Here is an 18,981-nt window from a genome sequence, read left to right on the forward strand (position 1 = left end):
TATGCAACACCTGACATGCACAATGTTATTTCTAACGCACTTATAATTTTTGATCATGCAAGATTAGAGCAGTTTGAGCTGTATGAAATCATCTGATATGCAGCATCTGGACTGAAGTATTTGTATCGACTTCGCTGACCTGCCGTAAAGACAACGGCGCCATCCCATGCAGGATGCAAAACTGGATGTGAAAACCTTAGGCTGCTATCTCTTTTCTTGGACACTATTTTCTATAAACTGAATCGTTATCAGGGAGTGAAAACTTTGATGTATGGCAACATATTTAATTTGTTACAGTTTTTTAAAATAATTAATTTAGAGTATGGCACCGTTGGACATACGTAATAATTTATTTATTGTTTGCAATCGATCTTCAGTGATTCGTGGTAGAGCATACTGGTATATAAAAGCTATGTAAATTACTCTGGATTTTCTATCATCAGTTCCGAATCTCTAGGGAGAAAATGGGTACAAATAGTAGTGGTAGAACAAATATATTTGAAAAATATGCTGAATCAATACAGCAACCATTTTCTATGCCATTTTACAGATGAAAAAGGTGCAAAAACATGGGAAGTTACAGAGTTTCACAAAGCTTATATCCTATCAATGGGATCATCATCATTTGAGGTAAGGTATTTATGCACTCACAATATGACATTCTCACAGACCATATGATTGCCATTTGAAATACAAGAAACATATATAGGATTCAGAATCCCAACTGAAGTAGGGCTGCTTATAATATATATTTATACAAGATATGATGATACGGGAATTATTCTTATGCTATCAGGATATGAAATCTTAAGGTCAAATTCCATAGTGCCCCATACTTTGTCTCATCCGGAGTAAGCTATAGACACATATGAGTGTCAGCCTCAACTATATTGTATTTTCTACTCTATGAAACTAACAAAAAAAAGTTTGTAAAAAACGTACAAAATTGAGTATATACATACTCATATATTGTGTTGAATTTCAGTTACTATGAATATTTTGAGTTTTTGAACTACATTGCAAATCTGATTTTGAAATAGGTAAAAAGGTTATGCATTTGGTGAAGATGAACAAATTGAAAAATCAATTTTATCACATGAAAGTGAAAAAGTCTAGCCGTGCAGTATGCACGGGCTACCCCGCTAGTTTCAATGAAAGGATATGGATTGAAACAAATTTTGTGTCAAGATCTATGAAGACAGATTAAAACACATAATATGTTTAAGTCAAAGTACATAGAATGGATATTGAAATAGTTCAATATAGAAATATTAAGAAAATGTTCTTGTCATGTGAAGTTTTAACAAGACTTAAGTGTATCTGACACTCGATGAGTAAAAACACATGAGTGATTTTAGATCACGAAGAATATGTACAAAATCAGATGTCCTGTGCTCTAAAGAGTTAGGAGCATGTACTAGAAAGATTCATGTGATGATCATTGAAAAAACAGTACTCCCTCCGACCCGAATTAGTGGACGTGATGTCCTTTTTATAAAACACACCTTCCAAGTTTCCCGACAAACAACCGAGGTCGTCTCTATCCTCGCTACTCGTCTGGTCGCCCCCCTTTCCCCGCTACTCCACCGCCGGTGGCCACATCTTGCCCGCGCCGTCTGCTCCGCCCCTCCCTCGCCGGCCGCCTTCCTTCCTCATCATCTCCCCGCCTTCCTTCCTCTGCCTTCGACCAACCAGAACCCAACGAGGAGGGAGCAAAGATGAAAGTGATCCCTTTTGCCCCCAAGCATCTAATTTTGCCGGCTCCGGCGGCGATGCTCGTAGTCTGCGGGGTGAATCCAGCGGATTCCTCGCGTCCTCTTGCGCCGCCACACGCACCGCCTGTCGGAGCTCCCCTACAACCTTCTCCACCTGGCGTAATGTGGCCGGTCGACCCGGCGCTGGCGCTGGACGAGGCGGCGCTGCTGCGCTACGCGGCCGCGCACGTCCAGGGCTTCCCCGCGCCGGCGCCCGCGCTGGCGCTCACGCAGTTCGGCCACGGCCAGTCCAACCCCACCTACTGCCTCCGGGCCGCCTCCGCCACCGAGACCCGGCGCTACGTGCTCCGGAAGAAGCCCGCCGTGGCCATCCTCCAGTCCGCCCACGCCGTCGAGCGCGAGTTCCAGGTCCAGATCCTCCTTACCCGCTTCGCTGCTGCTCAATTCAGTCAACTGTTTATTAGGCTTGCCGTTGCAGATGTTCCGTTTGCCAGCATAATTTAGTCCGTCTGAACTCCTACAGTTTGACCCTGGGTTCGATCTGAAATGGTAGCCAGAGTTAGGTGCTGCTGCTTGTTTAGCCGGGGTTATGTAAAGTTCATGATACCTCCACTGATTGCACTTGCTCTCATTACAAAGCCTGTATGGTTGCTTCTAGGTAGACAATCTAGTTTCGTGCTTATTTAGAGCATCTGAACTTTCTAGCTTCTTTATAATTGACAAATTTAGAGTGTGCTTACCAGTGATCAGAGACCAATTGAATTATCTAACCTTTCAGCCATGTGGTGAAGCATGAGGGTTTAAATTGCTCTACATGTCGATGTAAATGCTTCGTATGAGTTGCCATTAGCTTGTTTAACTGCGAGAATTACTGAGCTTTTGCTTTGTTTGATAAGAAGTAATGTGGCTCTAAATATAGCTGCAAGAATGTGTGTCATACTCCGTAACTGAATTGTCATGTGGATCAGAGTGAGCTTTCCTTCCTCCAGTTCATCCCAGGCTTTAAATTTAGTTGCAACAATGTGTTTCATATCTGCAAGAATGTGTTAAGTGCTTGTGTTGGGAAATTCAGCAGTTGATGTTGACCGTTGCTTGCGTCGTTAATCTGTTTGAATGACATGGTTGCTTTCTGGTTTGGTTGGAAAACTGACGGTTGTTGCTCCATTGCAGTTTAAGGAGATAGCTCAGGTTTTTCGATAGAGTTTGTCGATAGTCTGCTTACTTGTGTAACCTTGCATATAGTACAGCCTTGTGTTACGTCTTCTTGGTTTCTCTCAGTGTATTGTTGTCCTATTGAGTACTGTAATATTCATCTCAGTTTTTATTTTTTTTTGACTTATGGCTTGTGGTTTAAACTAGTCTTCTACCCAGCTTGTCCGAAATTCAGCAGACTAAATTTTTAGTTTTAATTTTTCAGACTGCATAAGGTTAATTTGGTTTGAAACATGACGAGAAAGAATTATCATGTTGTTGATTTGAAGGCTTTCTTGGAAAGAGTTGCTGCAACAAACAGACAAACTGAAAATCAGAACAATTTGCATGCTAGAATATTCCATCAATCTATTACTCCTTGTCTCTGTCATTGCAATCTACCAGTATATGCCATCAAGTACATATATACACAGTAGTAAACACAGTTGTAGAATAATGACTTACAGACAACACAATTATACCATCTTATCCTTTACATTTTTTGCAATATACCATGCTTCTACTTTACATTTGTTTGCTCCTTGTTCAATATACCCTGCTTCTCCTCAGTTCAATTGTACAGTACTCCATGCCAGCTATTTTAGGACTGTTTGTTTGGGTCCTCCTTATCCGAGTTCCTCTTGTATTGAAGCTTGGAATTCTCCTATTTTGGTTTCCCAGATGAGGTTAATTTTCTGTGTCTCGACTCGACGCCTTTGACGGACAAGGCTTGATGGGTCATTCAACCATGTGTCATATGTATTTCCTGGGATAATTATGTGATCATCCACAATTACTTGGGGGCCAGTCCTGCGTGCTTTTCTCTTTGATGCTTTGGCTGGTTGTTTTGCCTCGATCTTCTTCTCCTGCTTAGGCTTCTCTTCTTTTATTCTTGGCTGTATTGCAGCTTCAAATTTGCCTATTTGTGTTTCCCGGATGAGGTCAAGTTTCTGTAAATAGTAGACATAAAATTCTGTGAGTAAGATGCATCAGTTTAGACCTATCTTAATACAGATAATTACAAGCAATAGGACATTGACATACAGTCTTGACTCGACGCAATGGTCGGATAATGCTTGATGGTTCCTTCAACCATGTGCTATATTCTTTTGCTGCGATAATGGTGTCATCGTCCACAATTATTTGGGATCTTCCTTTTCTCTTTGATGCTTTCTTTGCTTCTGTAGCCTTGATCTGTTTCTCCTCTTCCTCCTTTAGTTGCTTCTCATATTCCTATATCAACTCTAAGGTTTCTTCATATAGTTCGCTATCAACCTCTAGTGTGTCAGGCAAGTTTCCCTCCTTTATCATTTTGTCCTTGCCCATGTGAATTAGCTTGTATGTATTTCCACCCTGGTTTTTCATAATCTGCACAAGGACAGACTGCAAGGTGACATACACTTTGGCAAGTGTATTCACGTCATATGCATCGTAAGCTTGTTCTACTGATTCTATCAATTCTTTGAGAGTATTAGGTGCACTCTCAAATGCCAAGGATTGGATTGAACTGAAGAAGCAGAGATCCAGAACATTCACATCTGGGGAGTTAGGAGGTTGAAAAGTCAACCTAATATCCAATCCTGAAGCTTTTACGGCGGCTTGAAAAATAGGATCATCAGGCGGAACATGTGTTCTTGCATTGTCCTGTTGTATCCATATGGTTCCCACGTCTCCATCGTCGGGCCATACTTCAACAATTGCTGGAATTACCTTCTCACAGAGGTATTCCCGCATCACCTCTCTAGTAACATTGAGATTCTTTAGCATCAAATCGCCTTTTGTTTGATACTTTGAGTTGTACTTGGCCACATCCTCTATGACAAAAGCCCAAATTCCGACCTTTCCGTCAAATGTCATATTACCTTGTGCATCAAATCTTGGTCTTGCAACCAGAGTTAGGAACATCACCTTACCGATGTTGTTATGGTTATGGATAGTGCGAACTGGATCCGGTTCTTCTGGAGTTAGGTAATATGTTCGATTGCGCTTTGTCATATCAAACCATTTTTCATCCATATGCATTATGTTCCCCATCATTTTGAAGATAACCTTTGCATCTGTTATTGATGGTTCATCTATCATTGAGATGCAATATAGCAGTCTTCTTAGTCTATTTTACAAAGATAGATATGGCTTCAGACTATTAGTATGGCGCCTTAAATCGCCCCATGCCAACCGTCTTTGTAGTGTTGAGAAAGGGACACCAAGGGACCTTGCCAGCGCCCTCAGTGTACCCCTTTGGTTCAATGGAACTTGAGGAACCCTTTCATCCAGATTAAGCTCTCTCCTCTTTCTTCCACACATCTTCTGATTATTGGAGAAATCAACCACTTCATTCCTGGCCTCTTGATCCATTGCCTTCTTCCATGTCTTCTCGACTGACCGAAGACTTATTCCCAAGAGTTGAGCCACATTTTCTTTATCTGCCTTCACAACAGGTCTATCTTTGCCTAAAGCTTTCAATGCAATATATGAGGCAAATTTGCTTCTCTCTGGCACATCCTTACGACGCCGGTGCAAATTACGTTCTTCTTCTGGATTCTGGTTTAGCTCCACATCTTGTTCTTGTTCTTGTTCTGGATTCTGTTCTAGCTCCGCAGCTTGTTCTTGTTCTTGTTCGTCTGGAATGTGACCTGGCTGAGCAGCTTGTTCTTGTTCTTGTGGAGTATGTGGACTGAAGTTCAGATCCAGAACCCTCCCGACATCATCCTCCTCTTCTGGAGGAGTTGAGTTGATATCAATGAGCATGACCATTTTCGCCTATTATGAACCAGCTGCAGAAAATAAATCCATGTCATTACAATGAGCAGTTAGTGGAGAAGAATAAGAACAGAGTGTGCTAAACTAACCCTCAATTCTTTTTCCATATTGTGTTCTGATTTGCAATTTACTGTCATAGTGCGTTACCAAGTAGGACCTCCAGATAAGGAAGGTTATTAGTTCTCGAATTCTGTGCTCTATGAGTATAGAGCATCCGCTGCCCAATATGAAATTCCTTCAAGAGTTATGCATTTTGGTATAGTACACCAATTCTGAGATCTTTGTCCAAAAGCATTATAAGGTTGATAATTTATTCACATGTCAAGCTGTTAACTGAATTACTTCAAGCAAGAGAACTTGCCTGCTGTATTGTCCTGAATTTCATATCTTAATATAAGCTCTGGTATCCATGGTCACTTGCAAATTCAATATAAGGGTCTGGACTCTTCACTTACTACCTTCTATGCTTGACCTCAATGCCTGTCCAACAGTACTTTGCTATCAGTTCACTTGGACTAGTAGACCTATATGCTGCTGTATCTTTACAATAAAACTGAACTGAACATTTCTTTTAGGGAACACAAGATGAACATTTATAGCGGTGCTTGGCAGTATTTTTTTCTTTGAGACCATGTTTGATTTTATTGACCTGTAAATAATATTGGCAATTCATTTTGCTAACCTTGCACCAATTCAATTTGGCCAAATGGTGATGTTCAGGATTGCATCAGTGTGTTTGAGCGGATGAAGAGGTCGGAGCATCAAGGGAAAGGCTATGGAGATCAGCACTTGAGGCAGCAATTTTTGGGTGAATCTAATCAGCAGGTGAGGGGGATCATAACTAGCTAGACGTCTATATTCTTGCTTCTACTCTTATAATATATGATCTTATTCTCTCTTGTAGATCAATGATCACATGATGATGGCTGGAGGATCTGATGTTTTCGCCACGCCTTGCCCATACCGGCCTACTATCCAAAGCATCCGCAGTGATATGATCCAGAGATCCTCGTACAATCCTTACGATCTAGAGAGCAAGCATGCTATCCACGGATCGACCAGTGAGTGGGCATCAACTTTGTCTAGGATCTTGGCATGAACGCTCGCAATCCAGGCCTAGCTTCACCGAAGTTCATCTCCCTCCTAGGGAACCGTAGGCAAGATAGTTGCTGTGTATGCTTGTTCTGATAAAACTCTACTCTGATCAATTGCAGAGCCTTCTCCATTGCACACAACAAAAATTGTGGAGAAGTGCACTCTTAAGCTGGTTGATGAATACAAACACATGTTGTGTCAGACCAATGAACCTATGTCTACATTCCTACAGTACATAACGTAAGTGATGCTATCATAGCTTCTGTTTCTTTTGCACACACCAACATATTAAACTCTAGTGCAGGGAGCTTGTTCATAATGGGATAATGTTTTCCACAGGTATGGACACATGATTGATAATGTTGTCCTAATTGTTACTGGGACATTGCATGAAAGAGATGTTAACGAACTGTTGGAGAAATGCCATCCATTGGGCATGTTTGACAGATATTCTTGTGGTTCCTCTCTCGTTTCTCTCAAATGGGAAATCTATCAAAATACCGACTCTTCATTTTTTTAATCAACAGCATTGCATCACTTGCAGTTGCTCAAAAACTTTGCCACCAGGAACTTCAGGGACGACTGCTTCATCGGGGAAGGAGGTTTTGAACTTCAGATTCTTGATGTTGTTAGAGTGCCGAGGTTACTTGATTGTACCAGTGGACGGATGCAGAACATGGGGAGGTGCTTGGCCAGAAGACATCACGGAGAGGTGCCGGTAAAGAAGAGGGCGAGCTCACCTCCCTGGGGGCGGCAGCGACGAGATACTCCGGCGAGGTTGGAAGCGCTGCGGTTCTCCGGCGGCTCGTCCTTCACCGGCGCGGCCGTCGCGTCCTTGCGGCCTTGATACCCCGCTCCGGCGCCCTCCACCAGCGGCCTTGCTCCAACCTTCCGTCGGCGAGCTCGACCCTTCCGTCGACGAGGTCGCCTGGGCAGGGGAAGGAGAAGCGTCCGGCCGCTGGGATCTCTCCGCGGGAAAGGGCGGAGCCACGGATAGCAGCGGCGCGCGGTCGCCGGGGAGCAGCGGCGCGCGTCCTGGCGACGCGAGGAAGACGACGGGAGGATCTGATTGCAAAAGTTTTCAAACTTCTAAGGGGTTTTCTGTAAATTTTAATTAAAACGCCCGCCCGCCCATTTTTTCGGGTCGGAGGGAGTAAGAATATTCTTGAGTACTTAAGAAGAACCAAGGATATATGTATATATATATAGTTTCGTATGGAGAAATGACAAAACAAATCGTTGTAAGGTGTTGCACCGATATTTGTTTTGTCACATATGAAAATAAAATTTCAATCTCAAATTAGACTAAGTGTTGTTTAAAAGGTAGCACAATGAGCTAGAAGTTGTCTATGCTAGATTTAGAAGAGTTCTAAATATTGTGACGGATTCTACAAAAGAAGGCGGAGTATGTCATTGTTTTGACAATGACAAAGGATGTTAAGTCAAGAGGTTCTTTGAGAACTTGGTGTAGTTCCGACAGAGTCGGAACTTTGAAGCTATATTGTGTGTGACAATATTAGTGACTTATTTCAGACCGCGGAATTAAGGTTCCACCAGAAGACCAAACATACTTAAATGCCGACTCATTTGGAAAATGAGTGATGCGTGAAGACGCAAATGAATTGCAAAATACATACGGTTCTGAGCATGTCAGGTCCGTTGACTAAAACCTCTCCCGTGAGCAAAACATGATAAAGCACCGGAAGGCCAAGGTGTTATATCTTTACAAATGTAAACTAGATTATTGACTCTAGTGCAAGTGGGAGACTGTTGGAGATATGCCCAAGAGGCAATAATAAAATGGTTATTATAATATATCTTTGTGTTTATGATAATGTTTGCATACCATGCTATAATTGTATTAACCGAAACATTGATACATGTGTGTTGTGTGAACAACAAAGAGTCCCTAGTAAGCCTCTTGTATAACTAGCTTGTTGATTAATAGATGATCATGGTTTCGTGATCATGAACATTGGATGTTATTAATAACAAGGTTATGTCATTATATGAATGATGTAATGGACACACCCAATTAAGCGTAGCATAAGATCACGTCATTAAGTTATTTGCTATAAGCTTTCGATACATAGTTACCTAGTCCTTATGACCATGAGATCATGTAAATCACTTATACCGGAAAGGTACTTTGATTACATCAAACGCCACTACGTAAATGGGTGGTTATAAAGGTGGGATTAAGTATCCGGAAAGTATGAGTTGAGGCATATGGATCAACAGTGGGATTTGTCCATCCCAATGATGGATAGATATACTCTGGGCCCTCTCGGTGGAATGTCGTCTAATGTCTTGCAAGCATATGAATGAGTTCATAAGAGACCACATACCACAGTACGAGTAAAGAGTACTTGTCAGGAGACGAGGTTGAACAAGGTATAGAGTGATACCGATGATCAAACCTCGGACAAGTAAAATATCTCGTGACAAAGGGAATTGGTATCGTATGTGAATGGTTCATTCGATCACTAAGTCATTGTTGAATATGTGGGAGCCATTATGGATCTCCAGATCCCGCTATTGGTTATTGGTCGGAGAGAAGTCTCAACCATGTCTACATAGTTCACGAACCGTAGGGTGACACACTTAAGGTTTGATGTCGTTTAAGTAGATATGGAATATGGAATGGAGTTCGAAGTTTTGTTCAGAGTCTCAGATGGGATCCAGGACATCACGAGGAGTTCCGGAATGGTCCGGAGAATAAGATTCATATATAGGAAGTCACTTTCCAAGTTTGGAAATGATCCGGTGAATTTATGGAAGGTGGTTTCTAGAATTATCCGGAATAAATCACTATGGAAGGAGGAGTCCCGGAGGGACTCCACAAACCCTAACCAGCCAACCAAGTGGGAGGGTGGAGTACATGGTGGACTCCACCTCCTTGGCCGGCCAAGAAAAGGGGGAAGGGGGAGAGTCCCTGTCCCTCTAGGTTTCGTCCATAAGGCAGTTTTTCTGTTGGGGTCTTATTCGAAGACTTTGGACAAACCCTTGGGGTTCCACCTATATAATGAGGAGGAGAGGGAGGGGGCAGTCTAAGGCTTGGCCGCACCACCCCTGCCCCCTTGAGGCTGGCGCCCATAGCCCCCTCTCCCCAAACCCTAGCCTCTCCTCCTCCACATACAAACTCCCGCAGCGCATAGGCGAAGCCCTGCCAGAGTTCTCCACCACCACCGCCACCACGCCGTCATGCTGCCGGGATTCCGAGGAGGATCTACTACTTCCGCTGCCCGCTGGAACGGGGAGAAGGACGTCGTCATCAACACCGAACGTGTGACCGAGTACGGAGGTGCTGCCCGATTGTGGCACCGTCAAGATCTTCTACGCGCTTTTGAAAGTGGCAAGTGATCGTCTACCGCAGCAACGAGAGCCTCCTCTTGTAGGCTTTGGAAATCTTCAAGGGTTAGTCTCGTTCATCCCCTCGTTGCTCCCATCTTCTAGATTGCATCTTGGCTTGGATTGCGTTCTCCCGGTAGGAAATTTTTTGTTTTCTATGCAACGAATCCCTACACAATTATCTGTTGTTTACAACTTAATACTGGAAGGGGTTCGGATGATAACCTGAAGGTGGACTTTTTAGGCATAGATGCATGCTGTATAGCGGTCTATGTACTTTGTCGTAATGCCCAATTAAATCTCACAATACTCTTCATATCATGTATGTGCATTGTCATGCCCTCATTATTTATCAATTGCCCAACTGTTATTTGTTCACCCAACATACTAATTCTTATGGGAGAGACACCTCTAGTGAATTGTGGACCCCGGTCCTATTCTTTACATCTGAAATACAATCTACTGCAATTGTTCTTTACTGTTTTCTGCAAACATCATCATCCACACTATACATCTAATCCTTTGTTACAATAAGCTGGTGAGATTGACAACCTCACTGTTACGTTGGGGCAAAGTACTTTGGTTGTGTTGTGCAGGTTCCGCGTTGGCGCCGGAATTCCTGGTGTTGCGCCACACTACATCCCGCCGCCATCAACCTTCAACGTGCTTCTTGGCTCCTACTGGTTCGATAAACCTTGGTTTCTTACTGAGGGAAAACTTGCCGCTGTACGCATCACACCTTTCTCTTGGGGTTCCCAACGGACGCGTGTTGTACGCGTATCAAGCTAGATTTTCTGGCGCCGTTGCCGGGGAGATCAAGACACGCTGCAAGGGGAGTCTCCACTTCCAATCTCTTTACTTTGTTTTTGTCTTGCTTTATTTTATTTAGTATTTTGTTTGCTGCATTATATCAAAACACAAAAACATTAGTTGCTAGCTTTGCTTTATTTACTGTCTTGTTTGCATTCTCTATATTAAAAACACAAAAAAATTAGTTACTTGCATTTACTTTATCTAGTTTGCTTTATTTACTTTTGCTAAAATGAGTAATCCTGAAGTTGAAGTTCGTTCGTTTAAGCAACAAGGGGGAGAATGTTTAAAAGATGCCTGGTATAGAGTTAGTGATGCTCATAATAGGTGCACTAAGAAACACTCCACCACTATCCTACTCAGGAATTTTTATGTTGGTATCTCTAGCTGGAATAGGTATGTTCTTGATTGTCTCGCGGGAGGTAATTTCCTAGGCACTCCTGCTTTAGAAGCTAGTTGCATTATTGAGAGTCTATTTGGAATACCACCTGTTAATGAAGCTAAAACTGAAATCTCTCTTGAAGATGCTATGGAAAAGTTGGAAACCATAGAGCAAAACCTTCCAAGTATAGAAACTAAACTGGAAGAATTACTTAATAGCACTGATAAACTTGACAAATCTCTAGGTGGAATTAATGAGAGAATCTCCATCCTAGAAGCTTGTGCTACTCACGATAATCAAACCCAAAGAATTAGTGAACTTGAAGAAGCTATGGGAACCTTGGGTTCAACCTTTTCATCTATTAAGTTTAGAGAGAAATCTTATGTGGGTAAGGAGCAAAAATTCATGTATGTCTCTAAGGTGCCTAAACCAAAAAAATATTATTATAGGCCTAAAATTGATAAAGATCTTAACACCACTATAGAAAAGGGAGCATCTAAGATACCTAATGGAACAAACTATGATGTTGATACTTCATCTCTTGATAATACTTGATACACACTTTCTGCGCCTAGCTGAAAGGCGTTAAAGAAAAGCGCTTATGGGAGACAACCCATGATTTTACTACTGCACTTTTGTTTTATATTTGAGTCTTGGAAGTTGTTACTACTGTATCAACCTCTCCTTATCTTAGTTTTGTTGCATTGTTGTGCCAAGTAAAGTCTTTGATAGTAAGGTTCATACTAGATTTGGATTACTGCGCAGAAACAGATTTCTTCTGTCACGAATCTGGGCCTAATCCTCTGTAGGTAACTCAGAAAATTATGCCAATTTACGTGAGTGATCCTCAGGTATGTACGCAACTTTCATTAAATTTGAGCATTTTCATTTGAGCAAGTCTGGTGCCTGTTAGAAATTCTTCTTTACGAACTGTTCTGTTTTGACAGATTCTGCCTTTTATTTCGCATTGCCTGTTTTACTATGCTTGATGGATTTCTTTGTTCCATTAACTTTCAGTAGCTTTGTGCAATGTCCAGAAGTGTTAAGAATGATTATGTCACCTCTGAACATGTAAATTTTAATTGTGCACTAACCCTCTAATGAGTTGTTTTGAGTTTGGTGTGGAGGAAGTTTTCAAGGATCAAGAGAGGAGGATGATACAATATGATCAAGGAGAGTGAAAGCTCTAAGCTTGGGGATGCCCCGGTGGTTCATCCCTGCGTATTTCAAGAAGACTCAAGCATCTAAGCTTGGGGATGCCTTGGGCATCCCCTTCTTCATCGACAACATTATCAGGTTCCTCTAGTGAAACTATATTTTTATTCCATCACATCTTATGTACTTTGCTTGGAGCGTCTGTTTGTTTTTTGTTTTTGTTTTGTTTGAATAAAATGGATCCTAGCATTCATCTTGTGGGAGAGAGACACGCTCCGCTGTATCATATGGACAAATATGTCCTTGGCTTTACTCATAATGTTCATGGCGAAGGATAATCTGCTTCGTTAATTGTTATATGGTTGGAAACGGAAAATGCTACATGTGGTAATTGGTAAAATGTCATAGAAATTTGACACTTGGCAATTGTTATAAATCATGTTTAAGCTCTTGCATCATGTACTTTGCACCTATTAGTGAAGAAATACATAGAGCTTGTTGAAATTTGGTTTGCACGATTGGTCTCTCTAAAGTCTAGATATTTTCTAGTAAAGGTTTGAGCAACAAGGATGACAGTGTAGAGTCTTATAATGCTTGCAATATGTTTTTATGTGAGTTTTGCTGTACCGGTTCATGCTTGTGTTTGCTTCAAATAACCTTGCTAGCCTAAGCCTCGTATTGAGAAGGATTACTTCTCGTGCATCCAAATCCTTGAGCCAATAACTATGCCATTTGTGTCCACCATACCTACCTACTACATGGTATTTCTCCGCCATTCCAAAGTAAATTTCTTGAGTGCTACCTTTAAATTTCCATCCTTTGCCTTTGCAATATATAGCTCATGGGATAAATAGCTTAAAAACTATTGTGGTATTGAATATGTACTTATGCATTTTATTTCTTATTAAGTTGCTTGCTGTGCGATAACCATGTTCCTGGGGACGCCATCAACTACTCTTTGTTGAATATCATGTGAGTTGCTATGCATGTTCGTCTTGTCTGAAGTAAGGGCGATTTACCATGAGTTGAAAGGTTTGAGCATGCATACTGTTAGAGAAGAACATTGGGCCGCTAACTAAAGCCATGATTCATGGTGGAAGTTTCAGTTTTGGACAACAATCCTCAAATCTCTAATGAGAAAATTAATTGTTATTGAATGCTTAAGCATTAAAGAGGAGTCCATTATCTGTTGTCTATGTTGTCCCGGTATGGATGTCTAAGTTGAGAATAATCAAAAGCGAGAAATCCAATGCGAGCTTTCTCCTTAGACCTTTGTACAGGCGGCATAGAGGTACCCCTTTGTGACACTTGGTTAAAACATATGTATTGCGGTGATAATCCAGGTAATCCGAGCTAATTAGGACAAGGTGCGGGCACTATTGGTATACTATGCATGAGGCTTGCAACTTGTAGGATATAATTTACATAACACATATGTTTTATTACTACCGTTGACAAAATTGTTTCTTGTTTTCAAAATAAAAGCTCTAGCACAAATATAGCAATCGATGCTTTCCTCTTTGAAGGACCTTTCTTTGACTTTTATGTTGAGTCAGTTTACCTATTTCCTCCCACCTCAAGAAGCAAACACTTGTGTTAACTGTGCATTGATTCTTACATGCTTGCATATTTGCATTCATCATACTACTTTATGTTGACAACAATCCATGAGATATACATATTACAAGTTGAAAGCAACCGCTGAAACTTAATCTTCCTTTGTGTTGCTTCAATACATTTACTATGAATTTATTGCTTTATGAGTTAACTCTTATGCAAGACTTATTGATGCTTGTCTTGAAAGTACTATTCATGAAAAGTCTTTTCTATATGATTCAGTTGTTTACTCATTCTCTTTACCATTGTCTTGGATCGCTGCATTCATTACATATGCTTATAATAGTATGATCAAGATTATGATGGCATGTCACTCCAGAAATTATCTTTGTTATCGTTTACCTACTCGGGACGAGTAGGAACTAAGCTTGGTGATGCTGATACGTCTCCAACGTATCGATAATTTCTTATGTTCCATGCTACTTTATTGATGATACCTACATGTTTTATGCATACTTTATGTCATATTTATGCATTTTCCGACACTAACCTATTAACAAGATGTCGAAGAGCCAGTTGTTGTTTTCTGCTGTTTTTGGTTTCAGAAATCCTAGTAAGGAAATATTCTCGGAATTGGACGAAATCAACGCCCAGGGGCCTATTTTTCCACGAAGCTTCCAGAAGACCGAAGAGGAGACGAAGTGGGGCCACGAGGTGGCCACACAACAGGGCGGCGTGGCCCAAGACCTGGCCGCGCGGCCCTACTGTGTGGGCCCCTCGTGACGCCCCTTGACCTGCCCTTCCGCCTACAAATAGCCTTCGTCACGAAACCCCCAGTACCGAGAGCCACGATACGGAAAACCTTCCAGAGACGCCGCCGCCGCCAATCCCATCTCGGGGGATTCAGGATATCGCCTCCGGCACCCTGCCGGAGAGGGGAATCATCTCCCGGAGGACTCTACACCGCCATGGTCGCCTCCGGAGTGATGTGTGAGTAGTTCACCCCTGGACTATGGGTCCATAGCAGTAGCTAGATGGTTGTCTTCTCCTCATTGTGCTATCATTGTCGGATCTTGTGAGCTGCCTAACATGATCAAGATCATCTATCTGTAATACTATATGTTGTCTTTGTTGGGATCCGATGGATAGTGAATGCTATGTTATGTTGATTATCAATCTATCATGTGTTGTTTATGATCTTGCATGCTCTCCGTTGCTAGTAGAGGCTCTGGCCAAGTTTTTGCTTGTAACTCCAAGAGGGAGTATTTATGCTCGATAGTGGGTTCATGCCTCCATTAAATCTGGGACAGTGACAGAAAGTTCTAAGGTTGTGGATGTGCTGTTGCCACTAGGGATAAAACATCGATGCTATGTCCGAGGATGTAGTTGTCGGTTGTTTACAACTTAATACTGGAAGGGGTTCGGATGATAACCTGAAGGTGGACTTTTTAGGCATAGATGCATGCTGGATAGCGGTCTATGTACTTTGTCGTAATGCCCAATTAAATCTCACAATACTCTTCATATCATGTATGTGCATTGTCATGCCCTCATTATTTGTCAATTGCCCAACTGTAATTTGTTCACCCAGCATGCTAATTCTTATGGGAGAGACACCTCTAGTGAACTGTGGACCCCGGTCCTATTCTTTACATCTGAAATACAATCTACTGCAATTGTTCTTTACTGTTTTCTGCAAACATCATCATCCACACTATACATCTAATCCTTTGTTACAGCAAGCCGGTGAGATTGACAGCCTCACTGTTACGTTGGGGCAAAGTACTTTGGTTGTGTTGTGCAGGTTCCACGTTGGCGCCGGAATCCCTGGTGTTGGGCCGCACTACATCTCGCCGCCATCAACCTTCAACGTGCTTCTTGGCTCCTACTGGTTCGATAAACCTTGGTTTCTTACTGAGGGAAAACTTGCCGTTGTACGCATCACACCTTCCTCTTGGGGTTCCCAACGGACGCGTGCTGTACGCGTATCACGCCCCCCCGGCAGCGACGCGCTGTTTCGGTTGGACACGCCGGAGGGCGCCGGGAACTCCGGCCAGGGCGACCATTGCGCCCTTTCCCAGGCGGAGTGCGGGTCCGGAGGGCTCGCCGGCCTGCGTAGCCGTGCCCTCCGCGCAGACTCCTTCCGGAGCTGCTCCGCCGCTGCGGCCTGCAGCTCCGCCTCCTGGCGGAGCGCGGCCCGGCGCTCCTCCTCCGCCCGGAGCGTGGCCCGGCACTCCATCTCCTCCCGGAGCGCCGCCTGGCGCGTGGCCTCCTCCTCCTGGCGAGCCATCTCGAGGAAGGCCCATGCCTCCGCCTGGGCGTCCTCATGGGCCTTCCTGGCCATCTCCTCCAGCGTGGAGGTGCGCAACGTCTCCGCGAGGTGCGGCCATTTGGCCAGCTCCTCGAGGTCGCGCTGCTCAAGGGACGCCGCGAGCGCCGCCTGCAGCTCGGGGTCGTCCTCCTCCTAGGACTCGGGCTGGGGCTGGGGTTGGGCCTGTGGCGCCGACGCGGCCTCGTCGATGTATAGGCCGCCGGGGCCGGTGGCCAGCCCGCCTTGCAGGCGTCCGCGGCTGCGCGCGAGGCCGAGCCGTCGCGGACGTGAAGCACGTGCGCCGGCGCGCGTCGTGCTCCACCTCGAACCACAAGTCCCAATTGGGACTTGTGTCGCCGTATGCGGGGTGCTCCCGGAGGTCCGCCGGCAGCTGCGCGCGGCGCCTCCGGATCTCCGCAATGCGGGCGCGGCCGGAGCCCGGGATGGGCGGCACCGGAACCCGATCTGGGCTCAGGTGCCAGCCGTGGGGGTGGTGCACGTCCCCCCATGGCATTGGGACGCCGGCGTCCCAGAACATCTGCGCCACCGCTATGGTGACGTAGATCCGGTCGTGGCTGGGAGGAGCCGGTGGCCCCATGTCGAACGCCGCTGGCCCGATTCGCCGGCTGCTGCCGGCCTTGTGGTCGTTCGCGGACGGGAGGAACTCCCGCTTCGGGGCCATGGCAGCGCGGAAGCTCGCGGTCGCTCGTGCGTGTGGCCGGAGTGGAGAGTGGGGACTGGATAGGGACAGTCCCCTCCCCCAGTCCACATTTAATAGGACTGGGGCACCGACAGCTGGACCAGCCACGCGAACCAGGCGGACACGCGAGGACGTCGCGTGCCATCCGCAGCCACGCAAACCCGGTCCAAATTTGGGCCGGATTTGCGTCGTTCCGGACGCCGCGGCCATCCGCATTTGCGGTGCGTTACCGCGTTGGGCCGTGTTTTTATCCAACTGAACCCATCCGGACGTGCGGGATGGGTCACCCTGTTGGAGATGCCCTAAACGGAAGGAAACATGTAGACGGTTAGCTAGGGGTGACGCGTGACAGTAACAGTAGTACCAACTATTAGCTAGCTAGGCGGCTCCTAATCCTTGACGAGCATATATAGCTTCCAGAAAAAAACACTGACCGGCAATACATTTTTCTAATTGGACTGCCAGCTATGGAGATCCCGCCAAAACCCCACCTGTAAGTTATCTCACAATTTCTAATTTAAAGTTGGCCCTAAAGTATAAACTAGAAATAACAAAATGAAGTAGAAGTGAGAATGCAGCTATCATCTATACAACAAGCGTATTTTGCTCCATGCAGGTATTTCACGGTCGATCGGTCGATCTTTACGCCTGCAGCTAGCCTGCAATTGCGGATCGTCAGCGTAGCAAGCGACCAGATAAAAGAAACTGTCGGTGATGCATCCTGTAGCCACCACTGTGGATCATATGAGATGGCTTGGCACGGGAGTGCAAAAAATGCATCGTTTATAACAAAACCAAATGAGACACAAATTTCTTGGGCAACATACATAAGACAATTATCGGGCTGGCTTATCTCCAGTGCTATCCAGAACTTTCATTCAACTAGAAACGATAGCCTGATTCATCCTTCGTATCTGTGAACTATGATTGAAAAGCAAGGAAACATTTCACTCTGCAAGCACTGAAGGCGATTGTAAATAAAACAGACAAATCTTAAATATTTAACAATTGTGAAGTAATTTGGCTCATAGATCGATCTTCTCCGGTGATCCTTATTCTTCTCTGCTTTTTTTCGAAATGGGGTATACCCCAGCTTCTGCATCATGATGATGCACACGGCTTTTTATTAATAATAATATCAAGAACAGTATTGATTACATCTCAAGTATCATCAATGATTGATACAAAAATCAACCATTCCTAAGAAAGATGACATAAAAAGAGTACTCATGAACCAAGCCTCCTAGTATGCCGCCAACCAACCTGGCACAAGATATCATGAGCGGCCATCAGGAGCCATATGCACCCAGTAGCCATAACATCCCGCTGTCCCTCCGGCGAGAGGAGGGACCAAAGCTGGACTCAATATGCCACCATATGAATAACCTGCAAAAAGTGAAAAGAATTTTTCCTGTTAAAGATAATATCATTTCTAACCCTTCATATAGACCAACATAAAGCAGAAACTCCAATTCGGATAAAAGCCTTATATTGTCTATCTACTCCATTCAACCAATTACCAAACATATTAGTAATATTTGATGGAGGTGGAAGATCATAAGTGAAATTAACTGTACGCCAAAGAAGTTTAGCAAACGGACACTCCACAAAGAGATGTTGGATAGTCTCCTGATCCCCGCAGAAGACACATTTCGGACACTCATTCCAGTTTCGTTTGGCTAAATTATCTTTATATTAGTCTCCTTATTCTTCCCTGCTATTCGTTAAATGATGGAAGTGTGCTATCTAGCTCAATAGATACAGTAGAAAATGTTGTAGCGAAATGATTGTTGAGCTCAATAGCTCAATATATTCAGCAATTGGCTAAACGGTGTGGATCGTATGTTTAAAGTACTTATTTGGGTGAGAGCGGTTGCCATCATTTGATCGCTATGGATATGTAGTGATGACAAGATTTTTAATCATAAAAATTCTTCTCTTATATAGGTTATCT

General features: G+C 43.8%; 1 protein-coding gene across 1 annotated transcript; it reads left to right on the forward strand.

The window, feature by feature from the left end:
• The first annotated feature begins 1,539 nt into the window (after positions 1-1,539).
• LOC127342671 (uncharacterized) lies at positions 1,540-7,923 on the forward strand. The gene is made up of 6 exons (XM_051368661.2): positions 1,540-2,123; positions 5,821-5,838; positions 6,387-6,491; positions 6,571-6,727; positions 6,881-7,001; positions 7,101-7,923. The coding sequence occupies exons 1-6, from the start codon at positions 1,719-1,721 to the stop codon at positions 7,279-7,281; spliced, it is 987 nt and encodes a 328-aa protein (XP_051224621.2). The 5' UTR covers positions 1,540-1,718; the 3' UTR covers positions 7,282-7,923.
• The last annotated feature ends 11,058 nt before the right edge of the window (positions 7,924-18,981 follow it).

The sequence above is a fragment of the Lolium perenne genome, chromosome 3 (genome assembly GCF_019359855.2).
Source record: "Lolium perenne isolate Kyuss_39 chromosome 3, Kyuss_2.0, whole genome shotgun sequence".
In the NCBI taxonomy this organism is placed as follows: Eukaryota; Viridiplantae; Streptophyta; class Magnoliopsida; order Poales; family Poaceae; genus Lolium; species Lolium perenne.